Raw genomic sequence first — 19,933 nt, forward strand, 5'->3', positions numbered from 1 at the left:
TCTATGATCACTAAGATTACTTCGGTTTGCCCTTTTCTTACATTGACAACTATATCCTAGTGGTCATTACATTAACTAGACATTAAAAATGTTTTCCCTCACACTGATCTATATGAGGATTATATATCCAACAAATATCTCAATTTGGTACTCATGAAAGATAGCTTTCGTGTGTAATATAAAGAAATGACTCCTTAGGGCGTAATAAACTCAGCTTTGTTCTTTAGTTTGGGATGTTTAGAAGTATATAAAAAAATCTCAATATTTTATTATACTTATCACGGTAGGGCACGTCCTTTTTTATTGTTGATTTGGATGATATCATCATTGCTAGTGATGATTCTCTAAGAATCACAAGATTAAAAGCATACCTTCACCGTTAACTTCAAAGATCTTGGCAACCCGCCACACTTTCATAACAAAAAAACTATTTAATTAGGGGGAAAGATCTATGTTTCTCAATATCTTAATGGAAGTATATACTTGCCTTGCTCAAGGAGGATGGTATGTGAAAAATAAAGATAATTGATATTCTCATAGATTCAAATGTTATATATTAATATCAGGATAAAAGAGTTATTATTAGGTCCAAAGAAATATAAGACAACAGTTAGATGCTAAACAACCTCATCTTCACTAGGCTTAACATTTTATTTATTGTATGTCTGATTGGTGAATTCTTGAAGTCCCGTATCATGATCATAGAGAAGCATCCTCAAGAATTCTATGACATTTCAAAAATGCTCTAAAAAGGATTTTTATACCATGATGATGGCCATTTACAAACTATAAGTATATCAATATAGATTGGGCAAACTCTTCACAGTTTACATCAATATTGTGCTCTTCTTGGATATAACTTAATATTTTGAAGAGCAAGAATAAAATTGTTTTGGCTAGGTTAAGTATAAAAGCATAGTACAAAGCTGTTACTCTTGTTACATCTAAGCTTATCTTGTTCAATAATAAATTCAATATATAAAGCTCTTACTAACCCACCTAAGGGAAATTGTGGTTGGTTTGGTTTGTTGCAATTGTCTCTAACCTTTGCTTTTGCAAATTGTATGCTAACCTTTGAAATTTCATCTTCGTTTATTCCCTACGCCTAATTCCATTAAAACAACTAAGGATCAATGGCATGTAGCCGTACTGTAGCAACCACATTAATGGAATGATGAACTCTAGGCTTGAGGGAATCGGTCAAAACATTGCACCTAACTAATGTAATATGATTAGTTACTTCCTCTTCCTTTCTCCCACTTATTGATCCAAGAAAACCGACCCTTAATGGTTTAAAATAAACATTTAAGAACTATTATAAATTTAATGATATAATAACTAATATTGTACTTTAAGTAAAATTTTAATGAACTTAGTGACTATTTATAAAAAAAACTATTTTTACGTTATGACAGGTTTAACTAAAATTATAATTTAAGTGTATTTTTGTCTATTTATTTTTTTATAGTTATAATAATTAGATAATTCAGTAATAATCAATTATTTTTTTATATATTTTCTATTATATGCTTATTTTAAGAAAAAAATCACTTTGCTAAAAAAAATCATGGTCGACATTAATGAAAGTTTAAATCATTCAATATAATATAACTTAACTTTCAAAAATCTCAAAAATAACAATAAAATATTTAACCTTTTAACTTAACATTCATAAAAGTAATTTACATACTTGAGGCTTGACTCCTTGAGCTTCTCGGAACCGACAATAAGCACAATCCTTACAAGATCCTTGCTCTGATACTAACTGAAACGAACTTAACTTCAACTTTATTTAAATTATTTTTTAGAAAAAAATATGGTATTATATATAATATTTAAAAGCTAATTTACTATCATTTTAAAATAAATCTCAACTGCAATTAAAATCCAAATTTACCATTCATCTAGACCCACGGGCCGGGTCTGGCCCGGACCCGGCCCAAACTCGTAATCGGGTCAACGGTTCTAACCGGAATGGGGAGTTTTTTGGGTATTTTTCAACGATTAAGATCATTTGACCGCTTTTTATCAATGACTATGATTTAGTATCCATTATTATCCAAACTCTATGAATAGAGAGCTTATTTCATCATTTTCACACACATCTTCTCTACTTTTAATCTCAATTTCTTATTCTTTATACGCTTTCGTTTCTAATTTTCAATTACAATGGAAGGAGGTCGTGAAGGTGCATCATCTCGAGGTCGGAAGTGAAAGGAAATAATGAATCAGCGGGACAGGACCCTAACATTCAATTCACTGATGATGAGATCGAGCACCTTCCAAATCTGACACCCGAAATACAAGGAAGTATTGATGCAATTACTTTTAAGGTTCGGGAATTTCCTCCTCTAACGTCTTTTATTTTACTAACTATTTTAAGAAGATCACTCTTCCGTCGGGAGAAATGTGTGCAAAATGTAAGCACTGCAATGTTTTCTACAAATTCCAAGCTAGTGGCAGCTATAGGTCGTTGAAACGACATGTAGAAACGAAGCACCTGACAGAATATGGACTCGACCGTTCTTAAACACAATTATCAAGGTTTATTTTTATATTCGGATAATAAATTAAGAGAATTATTAGCTAAATTTGTTTCCGTAGAACATCTTTCTTTTAGTTTTGGATCTAATCTTAATTCATGTGCTAAACGTGTTCTAGGACTACACTTACTCGCATAATTAAAAAAATAGTAAAACAAGGAAAAAAAATTTAATTGATGAATTTAGTAAATTAGATAATGATTTTTTTACGTTCGATATTTAGAGTGATCATCGACAAACACATTCATATATGGGTGTGACTGCCATCGATCGATAACTCTTGAACCTCCAAAAAGATTGTTATTTTAGAAGAATATAACTTAACTCATAAAATATTTTCAATATCATTAGATAATGCTAGTTCCAATACCGCTTATATAGATGATTTAAAATTTGTTTGTCAACCTATTATTGACGGTTTATTTTTTATATTCGTTGTGTATATCATGTTTAAAATTTATTTATTCAAGATGGATTAAAAATTTTAGAAAGTTATATTAAACCAATTAGAATTGTAATTTCTTATTTATAGTCTCATTTATCTATAATGAAACAATGTGGTAGGTTTTGTAAAATTAATAGAATGAGATCTAAAAAATTTTCACGTAATATATCAACACGTTAGAATTCAACATATCAATTATTACAAAATTTATTTCAATATAAAGAATTATTATGCTCATTTTTTGCACAAAATACTAATACTAATATATATTTATTTTTACAACAATGGAATATTTGAAGAATTATTTCTGAAATTGTAATAGTATTTAATCATGCAACCGAACAAAGTCATCATCTATAACCTTGGTTATGTGATTACTAGGTAATCACATAACCAAGGTTATGGGGAATACAACATAACCTAATGTTGTTTGGTTCAATTCTAGATAATGTAATAAAAACTTGTTTGGTTGGAGATTTTAGTGTATAACCTAATTTAATATTTACTTTATTACCCCGATTAGATATTTTTACCGTTAAATTAATTTAATATTTGATTAATTTTTTAAAAATAAAATAAAATAAATTATTAATATTAATATTTAGTTATTATTATTTATTATTTTAGATGTAACTTTAGAAGATCACAAAAGAATTTAATTCCACATTTACCATATTTTTTCTTAAAAAAATAAAATAAAATACAATTGATTAATCCAATCAAAATGTTCATACAATCCATATCTTCTTTACCACCAGGTCCTCTTGGCTAGAACTATCCAAGTGTGACCGTAAAGACGCCAAAGAATTCAGCCAAAATTTTATCTAACGATGAATGAGAATGGGAGTTTTGTTTTTGGTCTCTAGCAAGACAAAGTCGGGCTTCAACTTCATGGATTCCTCATTTTGAGGTCGTGACTTACAATGCATGAACATGGTGCTTCTTCCATGTGCTAATGAGGCGACCTTTAGTTGAGATCCATGAGCTTCAATTGTCAAAGATTCCAAATCATAATTGATTCGAATTGTCTCCAATTGCTATACTACAATTCTAATTCTCGCCAAAAACAGTCCAACAGCTAATGCACTTCCAAAGAAAGTGTGTAATCACACACAATAGTATTTTGCCATGAAAATGTTGATTTAATCCTGCATTTAAAATGAATTGTTGTAACAAAAAGGAATTGAAGAAGAATTCAAATGGTGTTGCATGCTAGGGACTGATGCTTATATTGTGTTTTTCTCAACAAAATCAATAACTAGCTTTCCATTGAGATGGTTAGAGTTGTAAGGAGCTAAACGAACACACAAAGTAAGTTGCAATCATCTATTTAACGATGAAGCACTAGAAAATAAGACATCCAAATTAGAAGCACAATAAAGAAATATACAACAAGATTCGAATTATAAATTACTACATCACACAAATTCTATCCAAAATAGGAATCATCCAATAAGTTCAATCCAAAATGACATTCATCCAACAAGTTTGTCTTAAATAATATCATAATTGTTCAAAAACATATCAAAATATAAGATTCAACGACTTAATTCAAATATCTAATTCATTTTCTAATTGGTCGCATATGGGTTGATCTTGGAGAGCTGCTTCATCACATATTCTCTCCTAAATGCCTTTGGCAATGCATTGAAGTTATCAACCTTGTGGTCATCCTTGAGAATGTACTCCCCAACATCCATAATTTCTTGTTGAGAAAAATCAGAAAGTTCCATTAACTCATCATATATCCTCATTTTTTTATCACTATTCTCAGTTTGTTTCATGAAGTAGGTGGAAATTCCTTTCATCTCCTCATTCGCCTCTGTAATAACAGTGACATACTTGCTAATCTCTCCTACCAAGTCACCTAGAACATCATCAGACTTCCTTTTTTTTCTTTCTAGTGGTTGCCTTGTTGTTTGATGGACAAACTGAATCTTGAGTCTCCATCTCAGATTTCTTTGTTTCCTCTCTGACATATTCTTCATCTTTGTGAAATTCAGCATGTTCATCTATTTCACACTCAAATATATCAGTTTCTTCATCGCATAAATTGATCTCTTCTACTGCATCAGTGGGGTTTTGCACCAACTCCTGTGGCACAATCTTTCGGATGACTCTAATAAATATATTATTAGCAAAAAAACCCATAATCATCAAAGAAATGAAAACCTTATGAAATTATGGAAAAAGTTACCTTAACCCAATCATCAAACATATCCTTTAATGCAGTGATACATTTCTCAACATCACTCTACATAGCGTGGACTTGCCTCTTCAGTAGCTTGTACCTTGACTCGATATGAGGGTAGCCTTCAGATTGCTTGATGACACTTTAGCGGTCATGAGTTTCTCTAAATGCAACAAGTACCCGTTCTAAAACCATTCTCGCTCTTCCAAGTTAAATCTTTGCTCAACTCAACTAGGCAGTCAACTAATGCAACTTCTTTTTTTCCAGTTTTAGTCTTTTTCTTTAACCTTCATTGGAAACTGAGTTTAGTCAATCCTAATACATCATTGTGCATTGGTACATATATTCTAATTGATTTAAATTGATAATATATAAATCCCAGATACAATCAAATGGTTTAACATAAACAAAATGTTCAAAGATAAACAAATTGTTCAAATTTTTTCAAATGGATAATAAATTCAAATACAACACAATCAAATAGTTCAAATACATGGAAATGAAACTAAAATTTCAAGAAACAACACTATATTAATTAACTAATGACCGCCAACTCATGAACATATCATCTGCAAGCTTGTCTCTCCATTATGTCCAAGCAACACCGGTCTCACAATACCTTATCAAATTAACATCATCGTCATCGTCATCATCATCATCGTGACTTTCATTCGACTCAAGGACACCTACCTCGGTCTCTATCGGATCAATTGTCATTTCGGATCTTATGAAATTATGGAGAATACAACAAGCAGATATAATCCTACATTGAGTCTTTGATGAATAAAAAGACTTATCTCTCAATATAGCCCATCTAACTTTTAAAATGTCAAAACACCTCTTAATGCAATTTTTGGCTGTCGTTGGTTGGTTTCCTTGCCTCCGTTCGGCCAAGTGGTACCTTCGACCTCTATATGATGTCAAAAATCCTTCCCTATTTATGTAACCAACATCACACAAATAATAACAACCTATAAATATTACAAGTGAACATGTATTAATATATAGAAGAAAAGAAATACAAACAAAATATTTGTTAACTATATTACAAGTGACTATTCTTTTATGACTATTATAACTTAATTACCTTGAGGAATCTTCAAGCCATTTCTCCTACTAATAGCATCTCTTAAGACTCTACCATCCGCAGATCCTTCCCAACCCGGTAAGACATAGCTAAATTGCATGTTCTGTGTGCATACCAAGACATTGGTTGCAATTTCACCTTTTCTGGTTCGATACCTAGGTTCATCATCTCCTGGGACTTTGACATTAATATAAGTCCCATCTAATGCTCCCAAACAACCCTACACTCAAAGAAGTATCATAAAAGTAAATTAATTTTATCGTACATTAAAATAATTAAAAACAAATTTATGGAAATTATATACTTGTACCTTAAACCATTTCCACCTCTCATCCGTGTGATTTTCTGGTATTGGTTACGGTTTCTCAAGCAAAATATTGTGTAACCTTAGAACGGAGTTCAAAACTAAATGAAATTGTCTACCAACTGTCTCATTGGATCTAAATGTTTGGTTTTAGGACCCTATTCTTCATATTATGTGTAATAATGTGAAGAAAAGATATTACAAGTTCACTAATTGACATATTTCCGGTTCCTTGCAATTGTCCATGAGTCGTTAGCAAATAACAAAGTTTGGCTAAAGTCCTTCTATCCATCCTACAATTATCCACGCATTGTCGATCACTATGAAAAACCATCTCATTTAAGTTTATAGACCTAATATTATATCAACACAATGGTTGATCACCATATGATATACTCCTCTGAACCTAGCATTTCTTCTCTTGACAGTTAAGACAATTGTCAATAATAAAAGCAAAAGATCTTGCTTTTCCATCATCTTCATGTGTATAATGAATACAAAAACCATCTTCATCTCTTGCCTTACTGACAATCGAGTCATTGCAACCTATCATATAAAAAGGACAATGAACCAAATTGAAAATCAACAAGGTGGAAAATCCCAATAACTGATAAGAGAAAAACAAATACAAACATAGTGTATTGACAAAGATGTATTAGGCATAGATCACAAAGCTGAATGGGATGAGCAAGTAAATTAAAGGTGGGTGATGGAGATTTGAAATGGTCAGAGTAACAACCATTGGACACAAATACAAGCATAGTTTATTCATTCTTTGCTTTTGAAGAGAAAAAGGTTGCCCTTAGCAAACACATAGAAAATAAAAGGATCGGCAGCAATGTAATGAAATTTCGATTGTGAGGAAGATCTCAAGATTAGCTAATAACTTGAAAACAGTTCGCCAAAAAACTTCACAATAAAATGCAAACAGAATAGGCAAAACCCCAAAGCAAGATCCTCTTGCAGTTGAACTCCAACCGAGATGGAGAAGCTTACTGCCAATGATTCCAAGGGCCCGACGTAGAAGCTTGTTGTCACCGCGATTTGAAGAAGACGAAGCAGAAGAAGCGGGAGAAGTCTGTCATTGCTGCCGGTTCGAAGAAGACGAAGAGGGAGAAGTCTATCGCCGTTGGTTCGAAGAAGACAAAGTGGGAGAAGACAAGCCGAAGTCTGCCGCCACCGTCGGTTCGAAGAGTATCTGTTGTCGCTGCTCTAGGGTTTGCGAAAAAAAGGGAAGAAAAGTGTCCGATAAACAACGAAGGAAGGTTATATTTGAGAAAAAATTTACTTAATCTCGGAATCATCCAAAACCTTACGATTTGAGGTTTTCGATTCGAGGATATAACCTCATTTCACGACGTGGCAGAATCAAATATAACTGGAATCACTCATGACCCCGAACCAAACAGGGTTAAACAATATATATTCTTCCGTCCATCATAAACAACACTACGATCATACTATTAAGGCTGCCCTAATAATATATGACATGCATCCATGACCATCACATTACAATCAAAATATTTGCTAATTGAAAAAGATACAAGCATTGTCGGTCTAATGTTACCTCACTGTCTTTATTCAGCCAGGATAACTTGTATGGTTTAGGATGACTATCCATTTTCATATGTAATTTCTGGATAGCCTGATACTATGTTATCACAATTGGCGCTGTTGATGATCATCTTGTAGACTTTATCTGCGATGGTGCAGGTAATATGAAAAATATTAGTTCTTAATCAATTTTCCTATGAATTGCCCTTAGGAGTTAATAGACTCTTACGAATGACTAAGGTCTCTTGGTCGTCACCATAAATCACCTCGTTAGACGCATCATACACTGGGTCTCCAATTATTTTGGTCTCTTTTTCCATGTCTTCCTTGATCAATAGATTTTTGCATTTCTGATTAGCAATTTCTTATATCAGTTAGCTTTGTGTCAACGATAACATGTAACAGGAGCATTAGGATTAACCTTTGAAGGCTGCTATGGTATGGAACGCGAACCTTGAGGTTGATCTGATCCACTGTTTTGGTCGTCCAATTACCTCTGGCTTCTGGTTATGTTAATTTTCAACAACTAGTGTGCACAGGTAGGTTTTTGACACCATCAAAAACGAATGAAGGCTAAGGACATCTTGTAAGGGTTGACGTAACCCCCTAAGTATCGTGCGATCGTTTGCTCCTCCGTCTTGGATTGGTCGTTTCGGGTAATTAGCTGGTGGAACTCATCGATATATTTGTCGACCGATCTTGTGTCCTATCTCAACGAGTAAAGTCGTTAAAACAAAGTTTGAGTGTAGGCGAAAGGCTGAAAGCGACCCCTCAGCTTCTTCATCTTCTCTTAATTATCTATTTTGGACTTGCCTTGTTTGTCCCATGAACGCCGCATCTGTTCCCACCATGCTGATGCTCGCCCTTTGAGTCCGATGGCATCAGCTTCACCTTCATCTGATTTGGAACTTGCTTATACTCCAAGATCCGCTCTGCTTCATTCAGCCAATCGACGAAATTCTCTACTTATAACGTACTAGAAAATTCAGGCAATTCAACCCGAAAACTAAGTTCTTCATAAGACTCCTCCTGAACACGACGCTCCCAGCTTGTAGTCTGATGGTAGTAAGGATTCTCGAAGGTAGACTCAGATTCTTGATCTGAAATCTCCTGACCTTCAAGATTTCGTGCCGCCGCCATCGCTACTATCTGCTAGGTTAATTCAACAACTTGCCTTCATAATCCTTAATCTCTATCATGTTTTGAATGCTATGTCTACGGTTCTCGGTTTCTTCAATTAGAACCTGTCTGTTGTTGCAACTGCAACCATGACCACGATGACCCTTCATTGGATCTGACGCTCGACTTCCTCAATCGGACACTGTCAGCTCTGATATCAATTGACACCGGGCAAGATAGTGATCATCTTGTGAACTGACGAGAAGAGGGGAATTAAGAAGAAGATAAGAAGAGATAACCATTGTCCTTCAGATTTTTTGTAAAAATAAAATATTATTCAATAATAGAGGCTTAATATCTCAAACAACTAAATACATGTTTATATAAATTCTGTCCCTAAGAGTAAGAAAGGAAAGAAATCCTAATATATGGACTTCAATTCCAATCTTCTTTTCAGAAAAGGAAATTTCTTGACAAAAATAGAAAGTAACAGAATAAGACGCTGATATAGACAAATTAAGACCCATAATTAATAGAAATACCAAAATTACCCTAATACCATAAATATAAAAATTACTAAAAATAGTAATCAAATCTTGAGCCTAAACATTGCTTTTTGCCTGAAACTTGGCGATTACAAGTTCCCCTTAAATAAATGTAGATTTTGAATTCTGCAAACGTGAGATTCGAAAGAGTCCGATTCCAAGTTTTGAGTCAAAAGTTATCTCCTTTTGAAGTTTAAGGGGTCGTGTTGGATTGGTCCTGCATCTAGGGTGCTATATAGATCCTTCTACACTATCGGGCACTATCCCCTACTATATTATCATCTATAATTAAATAAATTTTATCTTATTTTTATTATCACTAACCAAGTCTTTTTTGATATTCTTCCTTATTTGATGTGTGCATTGTCATAGTTTAACATTGCTTAGTCGGAACATTTATTAGCCGTGTACATGTTCGTACCATCTTAAAAGTGTCTCTCGGAGTTTCTCTCAATAGATACAACTTCGACTTTTTCTTTAATGCTCTTATTTCTTATTCTATCAATCTTCATATGTCTATACATCCACCTTAACATTCTCATCTTTGCAACTCTCATTTCTGCTCATGTGCTCGAGTACTAACATTCAACATCATATAACATAGTACGTCTAACTGCCATTTTGTAGAACTTACCTTTAAGTTTTAAAGATACTTTATGATCATATAAAACACTCAACGTCCTCTTCTATTTCAACCATCCTGCTTGAATTCTATGTAAGATATCTCTCTCAATTCCTCCATTATTTTCAAAAAAATTATCTTAAATGCTTAAAACTCTTAGTTTTAGACAACTCGTTATCTCCTATCTTAATAATTATCTCATTACGTCTAATATTATTAAATTTAAATTTTATATATTATGTCTTTACTCTACTAAGTCTAAATCTTTCACTTTTAGTATTTCCCACCAAGATTCTATTTTAACATTTACTTCTTCACGTGTCTCATCTGCCAAAACAATATTATTTGCAAACAACATGTACCACGATACTGTATTTTGAATGTGTCTAGTGAGTTCGTCCATAATTAGTGTAAAAAGATAGGGACTTAGAGTTGATCCTTGATGTAACGTTATCTTTATTGAAAATGCTTGATTAATCCGCCTAAAGTTTTCACTCTGGTCGTTACATTCTCATACATACCCTGAATTAGTTCAATATATGTTACGCTAACACCTCTCTTTTCTAGAATTCTCCATATAATTTCTTTTGAGATTATATGACTCTTTTTATAAGTGAATGAATACTATGTGTAGATCTTACTTTTGCTCTTGATACTTTTCAATTAGTTGCTTGAGAAGATGTATAACTTCTATTGTTAACCTTCCAAGCATGAACCCAAATTGATTTTCGATCACGTCTCCTTCCTTAACCTCTTCTATTATTCTTTTCCAAAGTTTCAGTGTGACTCATTATTTTAGACCCTTATAGTTTGCTCAATTTTATACATCTCCCTTGTTTTATATACGAGAACTAGAGTACTTAATTAGATATTTTTTTCATTTTTAATATCATGTTAAATAATTTTGTAAGACATTCAATACCTTATTTCCCTATGCACTTCCATACCTCTATCAGAATATTATCTGGTCTAACGACTTTTACATTTTGCATCACATTTAAAGCTTGTTGTACTTCTGAAGTTTGAATTCAATGATAAAAATTTAAATTTTTATATTCATTTTGACCTACTTAAATTATCCAAGTTAAGTTGGTCATCCTTCATTAAAAAGTTGATGAAAATACTTCTTCCACCGCTCTTTTATTTCTCTATGATTTGCTAGTTCCCTATTGTATTCATCTTTAATACATCTTGTTTAGATAAGATCTCTTGTTGTTCTTTTTCTCACTCTAGCTATTCTAAAATATCTTTTTCCTCTTCTTTTATATCCAATTTTTGATATAACCGTTCAAAAGTTTCATTCTTTGCTTCATTCGCTATTTTCTTTAACCTTTTTTTTGCTATTGTATATTTTTAAATTTTCTCGGTCTTACAAATATATAATTCCTTATATGATGTTCGTTTTTCTTTCACTTTTTCCTATACTTTCTTATTTCACTACTAAGATTCTTTACTTGGTAGTGCATACTCTTTTGATTTATCGAGTACACTCTTGATTATTATTTTCAACTTTGATACCATCTTATCCCATATTGTATTAGATTCACCGTATATTTCACCTAATTCTTGTAGGCATATTTTTTCCTTAAATATGTTTTCCTTCCTATCCTTTAACTTCCACTCCTTAATTCTAGGAGTCGTGTATATTTTCCTACTATTAATATTATGATTGAGGTGTATATCTAATGCTACTAACCTATGTTGGGTAGTTAAGTTTTCTATAAGATGTCATTACAATCTTTACAAATCTTTCTATCCTTCTACTTCACTATAAGAAAGTAAATTTGCGATTTATTATTTCTACTTTTGAACGTGATAAGATATTCTTCTTTTTTTAAAAAAAACGTATTAGCTAGTATAAAGTCATATGTTATCACAAAATTCAATATAATTTTTTCTTCTTCATTTCTTATTCCAAACCCATAATGCCCATGCACCCTCTCATATTTCTCATTTTTCATTCCGACATGCTCATTTAGATCGCCTTCTATTAAAATCATTTCATTGAACAGAATATTTTGTAATACTTCATCTAGGCCGTCCCAAAAACTTGATTTGATATCTTCATCTAAACCTACTTAAGATGTCAGTATGCTAATTACGTTCATAGTTTCTTTTGTTACTACTATCTTCAGAGCTATAATTCTATCTCCCTTTCTAACTACTCTTACAATTTCATCTTTTCATGAACTATCTAAAAAATACTCACTTAATATCTTATTTTACTCTTTCTTGTGTACTATAACTTAAAACCCGAGTTCTCTATTATCTTTGTCTTCTCGCTTACCCATTGTCTCTTATACACACAAAATACTAATTTTTTTCTTAATAATTGTATTTACTACTTCCATTGTTTTACCAGGATTTCTATGTTCTATGTTCCAAATCTTAGACTATTAGTTTTCCTATAATTTATATTCTTATTTAAACTATGGTGTGAGAATTTTTGCCTATTTAACTCGACACCCAAGTTCTCATAGAGATGTAGCGGTCATTGCCGATACGTTAGCGAACTTTGCATATTTAACATTACATTTGATTTCTGGAGATGTACTAGTCTTTATCGAGACATTATCGGCGGAACCTATAGAGCGTTCCTTCCGCCCAACAATTAAGCATTAACACAATAATTTAATGGATCTATTCATGAACATTTGCCATAATTTAATACTAGTTGGCAACCTAACGTAACTTTCCTCCTTTATCCGGGCTTGGGACTGACTATAACGGGTTCGTCATGGGTGGAGTTAAAAATTTATATTTATAAATAAATTCAACTACAAAATTTAAAATCTAATTTAAGCTTGAAATATAATATCTTACATCTAAATTTTTTTAAAAAATATTGCATCTCTTATTTTTCGTTCATCCTAATAATTATATTTTGAAACAAAATCAAATTAAATTTAAATGACAAAAATTTGATAATAAAATTTTAAATTTTGCCAACGCATTCAAAATTATGTTTGTGCTATAAACAAAATGATATTTAATGTTTAAATACTTTATCAAATGCTTATGAAAACATTTCAAACACAATTATAGAAACTTGTAAAAATATTCATCTATAAAAAATGAAAGTCTTTCGGGCCATCAAATTTGGAACTGCAACAATATTATCAAATTCAAAAGAAAAAATATCCTAGTTTATAAATAATGAAAAAACATATAATTTATAAGCATGGTTTAAAATTTCGTATGTGTCTGGTGACACAGACAGAATTTGTCATTTCACTTGTTACCTAGCACCTGTATCCGCTCTGAGACCATGGGCTATCACGATCCCATGGCAACCTTGACGGGCACCGCTATCTTGCGATAACCTCACCGCAATTGTAGAGGCAAAAGGTTCCCGCGGAGTCTTTCATGGGGTCACGGGGCATTGTGATCTCTCTAGACCTCTGCGGATTTTTGGGGGCGCTGTGATCTCGTGAGGACTTCTACGGGCTGTGTGGGCGTTGCAATCTCGCGACCTCAGCAGGCACATGAGGGCGCTACGATCCCATAGTTTTTTTTTCAAAATATTATTTTTATTTTATTATTATATTTTGTACTTTTAATTTTTTTTAATATTTAGGTTAAAATCATTATTTTTAAAAATATTTTTAATTTATATATTTTATATTTAAAAAATACCAAAAAATATTAGCATGACACGATATAGTATTGAAACCGTATCGTTTCGGTTATAAAATGAAACTCCGATACAACTCGAAATTTTAAACCATATTTATATGTGAATAAAAAAATTTAAAATTTAATTGGTTGCAAAATTTTTTAAAATTGATGTGATCAAATTAATCAAAAAATATAAATAGAAAAACAAATATGTTAATATAATTAATTATTAAATAGATAACTGATTTCAATAAAAAGTTAATTAAAAGATACAACTTATACTAAGTAAAATCAATTATATTATTATTAATAATTCAATTAAACAAGTATTGAAAACGGCACACGACATGATATGATACTAAAACCATATTATTTGGGTCAAAGATCGAAACTCTGGTACATCTCAAAATTTTATAATTTGCAGTATATGTATCCAAAGGAAAACTGTTGTGCCCAAAATAACCTGCTTGCAAGCAAGCTATATGAATAAATTAACAAAAGAAGGAAATGTTTTCTCAATGAATAGAATCAGTATCATTCAATATGATGCAGCAAGAAATTTAATATTATATATTTTTGTTAAAAGTGTATGGTTTTATTGGTTCGAGCAGAAAAGTTAGTAATTTGCCTGATTCTAGAAATCTGTATCTTCTGATAGTTCCCTCCTACTTGATTTATCTGATTTGTAGTGGATAATATGATTTGTTTTCTTTATTGGTGACCAGTCCTCTTCTATGGCTTTCAGCAGTGATGTTTTTGCTTCTGAATGTGAAAGGTTTGTTATTCTAAGACATCTATGGAGCATTCACATTTCATTCATAATTTTAAAATGTTCAGCATTACTGTGTGACTTGAACTTCCTTCCCTTCTAGGATGGCATACCTTATTTTGGATAGCAGTCATACCTCTTATTGTAAGAAGCATTTGACACGTGTGTTTTACATGCCATTTTGATTGTTCAAACTTAATGGAATTATCATTTTTGCAGACAATCTTATCTGTGGGAACTAAGTTGCAGGCTATTATCACTAGGATGGCTCTTGAAATTAAAGAGAGACATGCGGTTGTCCAGGGAATTCCTCTTGTACAGCTTAGTGATCATCATTTTTGGTTTGGACGCCCTCAGTTCATTCTATTTCTAATTCACTTTACATTGTTCCAGGTAGATCTCAAATTCATCTCTAGTGTGATCAAATCAACTAGGGGAAAAATAATTCGTGCCTGTCTTGATTGTTTATTTTCATTCATTACATATGAGTATTTCTCATTCATTTTATTTCTTGCAGAATGCTTTCCAGCTAATATATTTTATATGGATATGGGTTAGTTTATTTTTTCTTTCACAGTTTCTTTATTTTTTTTAATGACCCATGTGCTTGTTTTCTTCAAGCTGACAATTGTTAGTTCTTGTGGTAGTACGAGTTTGGATTGAACTCCTGTTTCCATGACAGTAGTAACGCCATGATTGCAAGACTCTGTCTTGGGTGAGATCCGTATCCTGATTCTCTCCAACTGTTTCATTCGTTTATGACAGGATTAACCTGTGCCTTGCATTATAAAAACATATAGATGAGTTTGTTAAGCTAATCAAATGTGCCATAATAAAGTTTTTGCTGTTATGCATCTAAATAAATATAGTGATCAACATGACTATTGCCTAATTGTAACTTTTTCTTATCATAAATAAACTGTAATGTTTGGAATCAATTTTAGTTTGAGAAACTAATCATTATTGTAATATTACGGTTCTGTAGATAGTAAGGGTGACTTATCTCTCAACTTTCCACTATCACTCCCAAAATCATGTACGGTTCTGTAGAGTGACAGTAAGGGTGACTTATCTGTCAACTTTTCCACTATCACCCCCAAAAAACCAAACTCTGCCTTACGTAAAGTTGCCAGAGTACGATTAACCTCTGGATTTGAAATCACTGCTTATATACCTGGTATTGGCCATAATTTACAAGAACATTCTGTAGTATTAGTAAGAGGAGGAAGGGTTAAGGATTTACCCGGTGTGAGATATCACATTGTTCGAGGAACCCTAGATGATGATCAAGACATTCTACTGCGTTGTAGATTCTTATCCAAGACTTATATCATTTGATGATGCCATGTGAATCGCTAGAAACATATGAAGTGTATGGCTAACCCAATAACGAAAGTTTCGTAAGGGGACTGGAGCAAGCTACCATGAGACAAAATATCTTCTTTCTAAAGAGATTCGATTTGGAACTATTATATGTCCAAGGTCCAATATTGAAATCATTTCAGAGGTTTCCCTTACTTTGGCTATGTCAACAAACAATTCGAAATACCTCGACTTTTTTAGAACAGGTCCGAGTTAAATAGCAACGATTCGAAGTATTAGGTCCTCAACATTCTTCAAGTTGGTTTAAAAATTATAAAATTCTAGCTTATTTTAAAAGTACTCAAGGCTAAGTTCTCTCACTGGCATAGTTAATAACTGATCATTATAACTAACAAAGAGCTTGATCTCCTTGAGTAAGTCCTCTTATATAAAGAGACAATCAACCTTAAAAGATATGTGTATGGAAGATTCATTATCACAATATAGTTTCATCAACTTAGGAGGAGTATTGTTAAACTTGGTGATTATTTGTTTGAACAAGAAGTCCACATGGATCAACAACCATGGAGTTCCACACTTCTTCTGCACTCTACCCAATTACTACTGTTTAGTTGTTGCTTATTTTAAAATATTATATTTTTTCCTATATTCAATTTCAAGTCTCCCAATACATTGTCTATGATCACTAAGATTACTTCGGTTTGCCCTTTTCTTACATTGACAACTATATCCTAGTGGTCATTACATTAACTAGACATTAAAAATGTTTTCCCTCACACTGATCTATATGAGGATTATATATCCAACAAATATCTCAATTTGGTACTCATGAAAGATAGCTTTCGTGTGTAATATAAAGAAATGACTCCTTAGGGCGTAATAAACTCAGCTTTGTTCTTTAGTTTGGGATGTTTAGAAGTATATAAAAAAATCTCAATATTTTATTATACTTATCACGGTAGGGCACGTCCTTTTTTATTGTTGATTTGGATGATATCATCATTGCTAGTGATGATTCTCTAAGAATCACAGTACTAAAAGCATACCTTCACCGTTAACTTCAAAGATCTTGGCAACCTGCCACACTTTCATAACAAAAAAACTATTTAATTAGGGGGGAAAGATCTATGTTTCTCAATGTCTTAATGGAAGTATATACTTGACTTGCTCAAGGAGGATGGTATGTGAAAAATAAAGATAATTGATATTCTCATAGATTCAAATGTTATATATTAATATCAGGATAAAAGAGTTATTATTAGGTCCAAAGAAATATAAGACAACAGTTAGATGCTAAACAACCTCATCTTCACTAGGCTTAACATTTTATTTATTGTATGTCTGATTGGTGAATTCTTGAAGTCCCGTATCATGATCATAGAGAAGCATCCTCAAGAATTCTATGACATTTCAAAAATGCTCTAAAAAGGATTTTTATACCATGATGATGGCCATTTACAAACTATAAGTATATCAATATAGATTGGGCAAACTCTTCACAGTTTACATCAATATTGTGCTCTTCTTGGATATAACTTAATATTTTGAAGAGCAAGAATAAAATTGTTTTGGCTAGGTTAAGTATAAAAGCATAGTACAAAGCTGTTACTCTTGTTACATCTAAGCTTATCTTGTTCAATAATAAATTCAATATATAAAGCTCTTACTATTTGTTTGTTGTTGATTGTCGGCTAAGCTTTGCTTTTGCAAATTGTATGCTAACCTTTGAAATTTCATCTTCGTTTATTCCCTATGCCTAATTCCATTAAAACAACTAAGGATCAATGGCATGTAGCCCTACTGTAGCAACCACATTAATGGAATGATAAACTCTAGGCTTGAGGGAATCAGTCAAAACATTGCACCTAACTAATGTAATATGATTAGATACTTCCTCTTCCTTTCTCCCGCTTATTGATCCAAGAAAACCGACCCTTAATGGTTAAAATAAACATTTAAGAACTATTATAAATTTAATGATATAATAACTAATATTGTAGTTTAAGTAAAATTTTAATGAACTTAGTGACTATTTATAAAAAAAATTATTTTTACGTTATGACAGGTTTAACTAAAATTATAATTTAAGTGAATTTTTGTCTATTTATTTTTTTATAGTTCTAATAATTTGATAATTCAGTAATAATCAATTATTTTTTTATATATTTTCTATTATATGCTTATTTTAAGAAAAAAATCACTTTGCTAAAAAAAATCATGGTCGACATTAATGAAAGTTTAAATCATTCAATATAATATAACTTAACTTTCAAAAATCTCAAAAATAACAATAAAATATTTAACCTTTTAACTTAACATTCATAAAAGTAATTTACATACTTGAGGCTTGACTCCTTGAGCTTCTCGGAACCGACAATAAGCACAATCCTTACAAGATCCTTGCTCTGATACTAACTGAAACGAACTTAACTTCAACTTTATTTAAATTATTTTTTAGAAAAAAATATGGTATTATATATAATATTTAAAAGCTAATTTACTATCATTTTAAAATAAATCTCAACTGCAATTAAAATCCAAATTTACCATTCATCTAGACCCGACCCCGGGCCGGGTCTGGCCCGGACCCGGCCCGGACTCGTAATCGGGTCAACGGGTCGAACCGGAACCGGCCCAGCAAGTTGTCAGGCCGGTTCCGATTCCTTTGGTGAAAACTCGGCGGACCGCTGGTTCAATCAATTTTTTTTATTATTTTTTTATGTTTGAATAGTCGGTTAACCGGCGGTTCCTAGCCGTTGGGGAGGGTGGAGTTTTTTTGGGTATTTTTTCAACGATTAAGATCATTTGACCGTTTTTTTATCAATGACTATGATTTAGTGTCTGTTACTATCCAAACTCTATGAATAGAGAGCTTATTTCATCATTTTCACACACATCTTCTCTACTTTTAATCTCAATTTCTTATTCTTTATACGCTTTCGTTTCTAATTTTCAATTACAATGGAAGGAGGTCGTGAAGGTGCATCATCTCGAGGTCGGAAGTGAAAGGAAATAATGAATCAGCGGGACAGGACCCTAACATTCAATTCACTGATGATGAGATCGAGCACCTTCCAAATCTGACACCCGAAATACAAGGAAGTATTGATGCAATTACTTTTAAGGTTCGGGAATTTCCTCCTCTAACGTCTTTTATTTTACTAACTATTTTAAGAAGATCACTCTTCCGTCGGGAGAAATGTGTGCAAAATGTAAGCACTGCAATGTTTTCTACAAATTCCAAGCTAGTGGCAGCTATAGGTCGTTGAAACGACATGTAGAAACGAAGCACCTGACAGAATATGGACTCGACCGTTCTTAAACACAATTATCAAGGTTTATTTTTATATTCGGATAATAAATTAAGAGAATTATTAGCTAAATTTGTTTCCGTAGAACATCTTTCTTTTAGTTTTGGATCTAAATGCACATTTGAAGATTTTTGTAAAGAATTTCTTAATTCATGTGCTAAACGTGTTCTAGGACTACACTTACTCGTACAATTAAAAAAAATAGTAAAACAAGGAAAAAAAAATTTAATTGATGAATTTAGTAAATTAGATAATGATTTTTTTTATGTTCCGATATTTAGAGTGATCATTGACAAACACATTCATATATGGGTGTGACTTGCCATTGGATCGATAACTCTTGGAACCTCCAAAAAAGATTGTTAGCTTATAGAGTTTTTGATGAATCACATAATGTTCATAACATCGCATAATTATTATGTTTAATTTTAGAAGAATATAACTTAACTCATAAAATATTTTCAATATCATTAGATAATGCTAGTTCCAATACCGTTTATAT

At 32.1% G+C, this 19,933-nt stretch overlaps 1 protein-coding gene across 3 annotated transcripts in view; it reads left to right on the top strand.

Moving 5' to 3' along the window:
- LOC121974995 (MLO-like protein 9) overlaps positions 1 to 19,933 on the top strand; it is a 125,397-nt gene that overhangs the window by 42,857 nt on the left and 62,607 nt on the right. For all 3 annotated transcript variants that reach the window (XM_042526326.1, XM_042526327.1, XM_042526328.1), the window contains exons 9-13: positions 14,754 to 14,803; positions 14,901 to 14,941; positions 15,017 to 15,190; positions 15,315 to 15,350; positions 15,445 to 15,512. In XM_042526326.1, coding sequence (XP_042382260.1) covers positions 14,754 to 14,803; positions 14,901 to 14,941; positions 15,017 to 15,190; positions 15,315 to 15,350; positions 15,445 to 15,512 — 369 coding nt within the window. The remainder of the gene's footprint in view (positions 1 to 14,753; positions 14,804 to 14,900; positions 14,942 to 15,016; positions 15,191 to 15,314; positions 15,351 to 15,444; positions 15,513 to 19,933) is intronic.

The sequence above is a fragment of the Zingiber officinale genome, chromosome 4B, assembly GCF_018446385.1.
Source record: "Zingiber officinale cultivar Zhangliang chromosome 4B, Zo_v1.1, whole genome shotgun sequence".
Lineage (NCBI taxonomy): Eukaryota > Viridiplantae > Streptophyta > Magnoliopsida > Zingiberales > Zingiberaceae > Zingiber > Zingiber officinale.